Source organism: Coffea arabica, chromosome 11e (assembly GCF_036785885.1).
Source record: "Coffea arabica cultivar ET-39 chromosome 11e, Coffea Arabica ET-39 HiFi, whole genome shotgun sequence".
NCBI classification, from domain to species: domain Eukaryota; kingdom Viridiplantae; phylum Streptophyta; class Magnoliopsida; order Gentianales; family Rubiaceae; genus Coffea; species Coffea arabica.
The window spans coordinates 52480547-52491596 of NC_092331.1; the positions used below are offsets into that span (position 1 = coordinate 52480547).

Consider the following 11050-nt stretch of genomic DNA (forward strand, 5'->3'; position numbering starts at 1 on the left):
CCTTTCCTATCGTAGTTCGACTTGTTTGGGCGGTGTGTTTCAACTTGTTTGGGCAGGTAAAATATCGTAGTTCGACTTGTTTGGGCGGTGTGTTTCAACTTGTTTGGGCAGGTAAAATGGAAGGAAGAATGAGGAGTTGTTTTCTTTTTGCTTAGAATATGTGGACAAAAATGCCCTTTGAAGAAACACATTGGCATTCGTGTGAATTTGCCTTAGGCTTGCAAAATCGGAGAAACTGGCTAAAAGGGTCATGGGTGCCCAATTTATCAAGTTCGAGGGCTTAAAGTCAGTGAAAAATAGATGAGAAACTTATTTTTACCTAGATAAAGAGTTCAAGGGCCAATCAAATAATTTGCCCTATAATAAATGTTTCTTTACACAGCAGGTTTTAGATCAGGACGAATACGTGTGAGTAAAAATTTGATGGCATCAGCCATCAGGCCATTAGGCGGGCCTTCCCCAGTCCTGGACGCCACTAGCTGATAATTAGTACATTTTCCAATTTTTTAATGGATTAGTTTAAGTTAATTGTTACCCTACATTAGCTCCAATGACGGAGCTAGGGAGGCATGGCATCTTGTAAGTTTTGAAAATTTTAATTCAAAATATGTAAATATATGTATAAAATAAAGTTAGCTCCCTCTAATTTTTTTTATAATTTTAATTTGTATTATGAAAGTTTATATATATATATATATATATGTATGTATATATGAATTAGCCACCTTTGAATTAATTTTTGTCTTCAAAAAAAGTTATTTATTTTTATTGTGACAATTATTTAACTCTCAAAAAAAATTAATCATAAAATTTGATGATCCATAGTATATTGATCCAATTTGACATATTATAATAAAAAAAACCCAATTCATAATTATCAATGGGTTACATCAGAAACAATTACTGTGTTGGCTAGTATACAAATATACAATTTAGCTCAATTGATTAGACTTGCTTATCTTCTTCTTCATCCAATTACAGAACAGGCATTTTCAATTATGAAAATAATCAAGACAAAGTTTCGAAACAAGATGAAAGATAATTTCTTAAATGATATATTGCCTAATTGTGTACATAGAAAAGGAAGTTGCTGGAAAATTTAGCACTGATTCAATCATAAATGAATTTAGTTATATGAAAGAACGTAAAACTCATTTTATTTTTAAGAAAAAGGTTAAAATTTCAAAGTATGTTTTATCTTTTTTTTTAATTAAAAAAGTTACTTTTATATCACATAGTTATATATGTGTGTGTGTGTGTCTATATATATATATATATATTGCATAGGCGACATATTGGAGTACGTTCTCATAATGTGCAACTTGGATGGTTTGTGATGTTATAAAATATTTAATCAAAGGTTATTTCTTATCTTAATTTTCATTATGACTGTGTTGCATATTTATAAAATAAACATACCTTTATAATTAAAGTTGATATTTGATATTTTTAGATGTCATATATTTAAATAGATGAAAATTATTTTGAACATAATTTATTAAAATAATTTTGTTAGGGAAAATTTTGACTCCCAAAGAAAAAGTCCCTGGCTCTGTCACCGATTAGCTCAGACCATGTTAACTTTGTGACAATCAAATTGGATTAGTTTTAAAGATGAATAGTTTGGTTTACTCTTAATCTTGCACTTTTATTTAATAATCTTTGCCGTACGAAAAGCATAGTACGCTGTGTTTATCAAAGAGAAAAAAAAATTGAAAAATATAAGTGTCACAGATCATGTTTTAATTTTTTTTTCCCCTTAGTAGGGGAGGGGCGAGAATAGTGAGAAAAAAATTTGAAAAACTAGTGAGAGCGTACTTTGGATGTTGTAAAGACATTTCTTCGTAGAATTTGTACCATTTTCAATATACGAGTCGAAGGTGTTTCATATTTGTGTGATTAATAGTAATCTCATCTTCTCTCACACACAAATATTTGTCAATGTCCAAAGAGGCAGCTGCGGACTCCCGTAGAAAAGCCGTCTTGGCTTTTGTCAAAAAACTTTTTCGTCAATCTAACTTTGTTGTTTGATTTCCAGTAATTTCGATTATTGAAAAAAAAAAAAAACTTTTTCGTCAAAGGGGCACTTGACTCACATATGATTTCATGTGCTAACACACAGTTTTTACGAAGTGGAGTCAAAGATCAAAGTCATGATTTCATTCTAGAATTTGTTTAACGGATTTATAGAAACTTGGATTAAAATTGACAATAATATCTACCTGAATCATCATATTAGAATCTTAATGCCAAAGGATAATTATAAAATAAGGAACAAAAATGAGGACAACAATAATTAAACATTTTTGTTAATTTGTACCCTTTCATTAACTAAACTAATACTCATAAGTTTGTAAATAAGTCATATTGAAAAAAATTGTGCATATATTAAAATTAAGAAAGACTGCATTATTATAAGTTATATTGAACAAATTAACCAAAATACTAACAAATTCAACTCACATGACATGAAAAATAATAATCTTGTAAATAACATTTATGCAAAAATTTTTTAAAAAAATTGGCATGATAATTCAGGCCACCAGAAAGCAAATCAAAATCCAAATCTAACAATCTCAAATCCAATTCACATGGCATGGAAAATAAAAATCTCGTTTTTCTTGGCATGGCAATTCATGCCAACCAAAATCCACATAAAAAACAAAAAGGGTAATCCCATTCAGTTATAGTTTTGAATTTTTTCGCACTTAGGAAAAAAATTAGTAACAACAAATAAAAAAGCAATAAGAGTACCATTCAAAATTTTGACACTTATAGCGAAGTCTTTAGTTTTTGGTCATATTTTATATTTTCAATTATGAATTTTACTTTCAGTTGGAAGAAGACACGTCACGACAAAGTAACCTAGAATGACCCTCCTATGGTTTTGCCATATGACCCCTCTAACGTTTCAAAATGTCCACTTCACTCACTTATAGTTTTATATAAAGTGAAAATTTGATCAAAAATAATTATGTAACGTCGTTAGTTGATATATCAATAGTGCCCTTACTTAAATGCTAAATTAATCAACGGCCTAACCACCATGTATAAAAATATAAGGGGATTATGTGAATAAATGCAAAAATCAGAGAGACTATAGTGAATATTTATACAAATCATAAATGGATTATATGGATATTAAGGTTTTATTACACGCGCTTTTAAAGAGCATTTGGTATAAACATCGTAACTGATTGTGTGTTCCATCAATTTTTTCACTTTACATAAAATCACAAGGGGGTTATGTGATTATTTTAAAACCATAGAGGAGTTATCTAACATTCTGTAAAATCACAAGGGGGTAATGAGTAATTTGCCCCTAAATTTACTAACAAATCACAAGGTTAAACATTGTAAGTTTTCAAATCATAATAGTTGATATATACAATCGCTCAGGCATAGAACGGTTTCCATATTTCACAAAAGATTTTCACTAATGCCCTCCCTGTATTCACATTTAATTGAGTGGATGAGACAGATGAAGCTAAAATACCGAGAATACAATTTTCATGCGATCAAGTGTCATCTGGAGACCAAAAAACAGAACATTAACTTGAAATTACTGAGCCAGGTGAAAGACAGTACTAATCTTGCATACACTATTAGTGTATCAACTATTAGTTTTGAATAAATAACAACTATATCAAATTTTAATTTAAAATTTAACCTTTATACATATGTTATGATTCAACAGTAGGTCAGTGTACATATAAGACTTACTCGTGAAAGATGTCCAAAAAAGAGAATTTAGATCACCGGAAAAAGAAACAAAAGAGATAAAAATTTACACCAAGCAGGAGTGGCTTGCATATTTACAATCTGAAATTTTGTGAATGCAAGACTAGCTCTCCATGACAATCAAATAGTTGAGAGAATGAAAAAGATTTTGATCTTTTGCACAAATTATGCTCAGCTGAGATTTTTTAATTTCCAGGTCAGCTTGTGAATTCTTCAAATCCTGAAATGTTCTTCAACTTGATTGTCTCACCATCAACGGGCTGAGCAAAACGATACAGATATTTGATATCATCCTGCGTATTCAATCAAAGAAATAAGACAATTCTTTATATTCAAAGGAAAAAGAAAACAGGAGTGATAAAGGTAACCAGGCTTCCCCTTTGATTTTGGAATCTAAGCAAGGGAAAAATGAAATTATTATCAGCAATACTGATTGTCTGGTGAAAATGCAAGTCCTGTACTAACTTCCTTCCTAGGAATAAGCTGACAAGGAAACAAAATGATGCAAAAGAGCAAAAGGAAATAAGCAGAATAACATATGCATAGCATTATAGCAAGGTGATATGGGAACCAAGAAAGAGAAAACTAATAGTATGACTCACATTAATGTCACTGACCATTGAAGAAGTAATGATTCAGCTTGTTCACCTTGCCATCAATATTCAGGAGGATAAACAGAAAGCTTAAATGAGCTATCTTTGCTGCTTTCTTGCTCTGCTTTTAATCGAAGTTTTAGAAGCTCAATCCTCTTAGCTGAGCTAGCCACTGAACGATTAGTACAATAAAGGTCAATCACTTGGAAGCTTGATATATCTCCAAGACCAGATGGGATGGCCTCAAGCCTATCACAGTGTCTAAGAAAGAGGGATCTCAATGATGGGAAATTACTAGCTGAAGCTTTCCACACAACTAAATCTGTGCGGCCTATGTGCAGAACTCTGAGGCAACGAAAACCCCCATCTTCTGTGTCCCAATATCTTCCAAGAAATGCATTATTCTTCAACTTGAGCACTTCAAGAATCTGCAGCTTTCCCAGTATAGACATATATTTCCAATCAAGTGAGGTATTTTCAAGTGTCAGCCTCGTTAAATTCCTGGGGAACTTGTACTCTTGAGGAAGGGAGTCTAACCTGGTGGTTGTGTCTTCATTCAGAAGCTTCAAGTTTTCAAGGAAATTGAGTCTAAACAAGCTGTCAAATATCTCCTCTATAACAGTTCCTAATCTCCCACGAATGCCCAATTTCCTGAGATTTGGAGTCCTTTCAAACACTTCCCTTTTACAACATTCAGGTGATATCATAGAGAGAGTTTGAAGGTTTGGATTAATTAAGCTGTCTTCCTTACCTTTTGGTATGGATGTGGAGCAGTTAGTATGTAAATGCCTTAGTTGTGGCATCTTCCATATGTCAGCTTTTATTTCGAGGGCTCGCAAGGATGTATCTATTATAATTGTTTGTAGGTTCAGCAGAGTAGATAGCTTTCCAGGGAAGACTTTGAAGTGGCAAGAGATTGCAATGTACTTCAATAGCAAGAGGTAAAAGAATTCAGCTGGGAAACGACTAAAAATGATGGATCCAATGTCTAAAACTTTCAATAGTTTAAATGCCTTAGGGATGAATGAGATATGCTCTTGAGGTAACTGAATTTGTTCCTTGGCAAAGCTCAGAAATGATCGAACATAATCACCGGTAGGTTTTACTTTAATATGCTCTAGGTTATGGGGATGAATGCAAAGGCGACGGGCATTGTGAGAAGAAGAGTAAGGTGCAGAGGTAGATTCATCAAACCTTTTTATTTCTCGGAAAATATTTTCTTCCACAGCCTGTTTCTTGCAAAAATCTTGCAACATGTTGTTCATACGACATGTTTTAATTCGGCCATCTGATCTCTTCTGCCCGATCATCACTAAGCTCCGATCGACCAATTCCTGTAGGTAAAACTCTGCCACATCCTCCATGTTCATGAATCTTTGGTGCTCTATGAACCCTTCAGAAATCCACAAGCGGATTAACTTCCATGCTGGGATTTCAAAGTATTCAGGAAAAACCCCAAAATAGAGAAAGCATGGCTTCAAGTTGTAGGGCAAGTGGTTGTAACTCCTCCTAATCACATCATTGCCTAGTTCATCATTCTTGGCAACATAATCATGCACATTTTCAGCCACACTCATCCACCAATGTGTAGCTTTGCTGTTATTCCGGAGTATCCCAGCAACTACTACAATTGCTAGAGGTAATCCAGCGCATCTATCCAGGATCTTGGCCTCGTATGCCTGTAGTTCTTCGGGGCAATTATTCCCATCAAAAACTTTATATCGGAGCAGCTCCCTACTTTCTTCTGGTGACAGGAATCCCAAGTAATAGGGTTCATTTTTTGTATTGGCATAATGAGCTACAGCTACATTTCGAGTAGTTATTAACACTCTGCTACCCTTCTTGTTGTCAGGAAAAGCAGACTTCAATTTGTCCCATGCATCATTGGACCATAGATCATCTATCACGATCAAATACTTATATTTTAGACGCTGTCGCACTTCATCAGCTAATGCATCATCTGACATCCTATTCATTGCTTCATCGATACGAGTAAATGAAGTGAGAATACTCAGGAAGACATCTTTTCTCTCCCAATCTTGAGAAACATGAACGAATACTTTTGTAAAGAATTCATAGTCAATCATTGGGTCACTAAGGACCTTTCTGGCTAATGTTGTTTTGCCGATCCCAGGCATCCCAACGATTGAGATTACCTCCAATTGGTCTGATTGTCGCTGCGATCTACCTGTGAGAAGTTCGATTACATCCTTGGCCGAATCCACGAAGCCAATCACTTTGTCTGCCCCGAACAAAGGAGTCTGTTGCCAACAGACAGAAAATTATAAGACATTGAAAGCTGAAAGCACAGAAGAAAATGACCAACGATAAAAAACTATACAGCAAACTAGGGACTCACAAGTGCATTTTCAAGAAATGGGAAACTAAGTCTAGTTATAAAAAAATTCTTGGCAATTTTGACATGCTACACCCATGTCAGTGGTCATAAACCAGCAAGCTGACACATAAGTTGCAAAACTGCTGGTAAATCATAAAAGTTTTCAATAGCCAAAATCACCTAACTCTATCATACAACACATTCCTGCTGGGCTGTTGAACCCTTTCTCCTAAATAAAGTAGTGAATGATGCACCAAAAGGGATGCATCCTAAAACGTCGACCAAATGTAATGTTTTAGTCCCATTATTTCTTTGTTCTTATGTAATACAGAAACCATATAATGTAAGGCATGGTCCGTCAATGTCTACTTAGACAAAATTTATACCAGGAATTATATGTTGACACCAATGAAAGATAAAATTGAGTTTAAGACGATGATTTGAAAAAAAAAATATTAAACAACAAACTAGTTTGATGAGAGAAGAATGAGTAAATTCCATAAGCAGAATCTTTATTAGTTGATGCTGGCATAAAATTGCTTTCAATCAAGGAGATATCATTGCACTAACAGCCCTTCATATCACATCAATCATATTACTGGTCTTACCTCAAATTAATCATACCAGTATATTGCCTATCTATGTGATCAAATTGATCTATAACCATTTTAAAGCTGAGGGAGACAAAATACAGTCGCATTATTATGTAGTGCTGGTATAGGAAGGTGGCCTTTTACCTGTTTCTTGGTTCTCATATAGGAGATCTCATCAAATTGCAAGGCATCAAGGCCAATGCTCGGCAAATCGCTTCGTTGAATGTTCTGTACTTGCGCACGTACTTGTGCAATCCGTTTCCCCAAACTGCGAAGCACAGACGCGCTCTCAGTCGTGTGAAAAGCTCTGGCAAGAAAGCCTCTGTGTCTTTGATTAGACGCATGAAGTATGTATGTGTCAATTGCATTTTCAGCTTCAAAAACAACGTCCCTGATTTCGTTCTCCAAGTTCTTGATGGCTCCCTTGTCCTTCTGCCATTCAGGGTAATGCTTGATAGAGGCTTTCAACACAGCAAGATCATCGCACAAGCCCTTGAGGTCATTGCTCATGGCTCTTCCGATTAAATCAGTGTTGTATGAAATTGTCTCCATCATGTTGCCTAAGAGAATTGCTAAAGCAGGAATATCAGCCATCGTTTTTCTTGTCTCTCCTCTAGAGTTGAAATTGACTTAGATTTCTTCAAGTTCTTGCCCTGAAGTATGAAGAAGAAAAAAACCTTTTCAGCAGAAAATAGTAGCAAATGAACGTTGACCGAAGGCCAAGCAAAATATTCAGTGCTGCAAAAGCTACAGCAGGTTGAGCTAGTAAAAACAGTAAAAGCTATATTACAACTTCATAATACATATTCAAACGCAAAATTTCGTATTGGTTTACATCTCATAAATGTACCTCAAAAACATATATATTATCATAAGATATTAGTTAACGTATAAGACACACGAAAAATTTTTCCCTGTAGTTTACTTCATTAATAATTCTCACCTTATGAAAAAATTTTAAAGGTTTCAACTGAATGTTATGGTCTAAAAAACATTTTTATAGTCAAGAAATTAAGTAAACGAAATGGCTATATATGGTCATTAGATATCGGATAAAAAAATAGTAACTACCTTTAGAAAGTTTCAAGAAGGGCATTTTTGTACAAAAAAGTTGACAATATATATATATATATATATATATATATATATATATATATATATATATATATATATATATATATTGAATCTTTGTTAGAAATAAGACAGTAACTACCTAAAACTTTGTTTGTGGGGGGTAAATTGAAACTAGCCTTTAGCTTTACAGATGTAATCGCAATTAAATATATACCGAAAGCAATGGAAATTAATTTGCCATTTAGCTTGCAATTTTCTAGTTTTTATTTACCTATGAATCGATACCAGTAATTGCGCCAATTTGTATTTTATATCCTAATTTTTAGTCAAGCTTTGGAGAAGATTTTGTTCAATATGCATAAGTATAATAGTTAGTAAGTTTCATTACACTTTTTCTTCATCTGATCCTTAGTAACAGTACTTTGTCCTTGTACCCCAAAAAAAAAAAAAAAAAATTGTCCAAATGAACTTTAGATACGTACATCGTATCCCCTTCCATAATCAATCAAATATTAGAAACAACCTTTCCGTCCATGAACTTGTTGAAATGAAATTGGTGCCCCAAGATAACACTACTAGTATGGATGATGCTACATTTCAGACCAAAATATGCAAGGTCTTAATGGATTAAAAGTACTGCACTTAGGTCATGTCATATAAAGTAAATATATAAGAAAAAATGATAGGATGGAGAAGAATTGACTAGAGGTTGTAAAAGCAAATGTAGAATTTTCCGAAAACAACTATATTAACTTTGATCTGTTCTTCTCCCGTCATCTAGATTATCAACCAACTAGAATTCATTGTCTCACAAACCTTATACTTATAAGATCCCTTCAATATTCTCCCATGATTCTCATGAATTTAGGTGGTGCGAATTGGTACATTTGTGCCACATTTGCACCCTATTTAATAATATTATATATATATATATATTATAATGAGCGTTGCGACGAGTATATTGAGATTAGCACTTTTACTTGTTTGCACTTCTATGCAATTTTTCTAATTTTTTTTGTTGCTAAACTCCTTTTATTTAGTATAAGTGGGAGCTTTTGAATTCGAGATCTCTCACTTACATGCTCTCCCTATATATCACCCAATTCAACCCTTCTCCCTACTCTACTTTAATTTCTTCTGCATTTAATCTATGTTCTAGCCAAATATAAAGTTTAGTATGTTCCAATGGGTTTAGCAATAGTTGAAAAAATAACAATTTGTCAAATTTAAAATTGCATTTCATATAGTCAAAAATTAATAGAAGTAATTTGGTCATACAAAAAATATGGATTACAAATATTATATTCTATTTCCCAAAATAAAATTTTAATTTTATATTTTGAAATGGATTACAAATATTACAAAAATCTTATAGTAATAAGGGAGGCAAGTGAAATTTTTTTGATACTGCCAGAAACTTCAAGACAAGTTTTTGAAATTATCTCTAGGAACTACCGCGGACTCGTATGGAGTTAAAGTTACTCCACTTTCAGCCCCAGAAAAGCACGATCATGGGGACATGGACGTGCTCCTTAGTAGGGATGGCAATGGGGGCAGGTGCCCGTGGGCGCCCGCCCCGCGGGGGCTCTCGGGGCGGGGGTTGGGGCGGGGGGTGGGGCAGGGGCGGGGGGGAATTTTTTCCCCCCGCTTAGAAACGGGGCGGGGGGCGGGGAGTATACCCCCGCCCCATCCCCCGCAAAACAAAAAATATATATATATATAATTATATATAATATGTAAGTTAATTAGTTATAAACTTATGATAATGATATTATTAGTTAGATGTATTATATATTGTATATTAGTTTATGTAATATAATTGATACATGTCTACTAATATTATGAATAATTATACATGTCTACTAATAGAATTTATTAATTAGTTATACTAAATTTACTAATACATTTATACTAAATTTCTAATTACACTTAATAGAATAACACTTTTTTCTCAAAAAAAAGCACAAACACAATAATGAATTAGTGATTGCATTTGTACTAAAAGTGAAAACTTGACTATTTTAGTTATATTTATTTCATCATATTAGATTGTATTCAAATAACTTCTGTTTGATTGTTTTTATGAGTTTCAATTGTAAAATTACAATGAATAATAATTTGGTAATGTGTTGATATTTTAGTACTTGATTATTTATTAAAATTTAATTATAATAAAATTATATAATAAAATTATATTAACCCCGCGGGTGCCCCCGCGGGGGAAGCGGGGCAAGGCGGGGCGGGGGACGGGGGAGGGGTCCCCCTCCCCAACCCCGCCCCGTTGCCATCCCTACTCCTTAGCAAGAAATAAGGGTACAATGGTAGATTAGTTATTGTTTATGGGGTCAGGAACCACTCTCTATTACTCCCTCCGTCCCATTTTGATAGTCTTGTTTTCCTTTTTCGTCTGTTCCAAATTGTAGTTCATTTTCCCATTAAGAAATGTAGTAATCTTTCAAATTGTCTAAAATACTCTTATTAAATATATTGTTATTAATACATTGTTATTAAATACTAACCCACTACATTGAATACATTGAGTTTTTCCAATACTAACCCATTAGCTGTAACTGATATTAATTGGCACTCTTCGAGATTAGCATAAGGGTATTTTAAGAAATTATTAATCTAAATTTATGTTTTCAACCAAATTAATTACACTTTCTTAATCTGTGTGAAAAAAAAATCAAGACTAACAAAACAGGACGGAG

The 11050-nt window shown here is 33.6% G+C and overlaps 1 protein-coding gene across 4 annotated transcripts; it reads right to left on the reverse strand.

Annotated features, from left to right (window-relative positions):
- Positions 1 to 3733: 3733 nt before the first annotated feature.
- Positions 3734 to 8093, reverse strand: LOC113717759 (putative late blight resistance protein homolog R1B-17). 4 transcript variants are annotated; one of them, XR_011825331.1, is made up of 4 exons: positions 7410 to 8093; positions 5529 to 6595; positions 4344 to 4985; positions 3734 to 4034 (listed from the first exon to the last, which is right to left on the reverse strand). XR_011825331.1 is itself a non-coding variant. In XM_072072489.1 (3 exons), the coding sequence occupies exons 1-2, from the start codon at positions 7857 to 7859 to the stop codon at positions 4397 to 4399; spliced, it is 2649 nt and encodes an 882-aa protein (XP_071928590.1). In that variant the 5' UTR covers positions 7860 to 8093; the 3' UTR covers positions 3734 to 4034; positions 4390 to 4396. The 4 variants fall into 4 exon arrangements, 2 of the variants coding, with proteins under 2 accessions (XP_071928590.1, XP_027098359.1); XR_003454491.2 differs by having other exon boundaries at positions 4344 to 6595; XM_072072489.1 differs by having other exon boundaries at positions 4390 to 6595.
- Positions 8094 to 11050: the final 2957 nt, after the last annotated feature.

What these genes read in the sequence shown, in the direction of transcription:
- LOC113717759 (XM_072072489.1), bottom strand. Translation starts at nt 7,859, where the DNA reads ATGGCTGATATTCCTGCTTTAGCAATTCTCTTAGGCAACATGATGGAG. An exon ending in ATATGAGAACCAAGAAACAG is followed by an intron (nt 6,596 to 7,409) that starts GTAAAAGGCCAC and finishes TGTTGGCAACAG; the next exon opens with ACTCCTTTGTTCGGGGCAGA.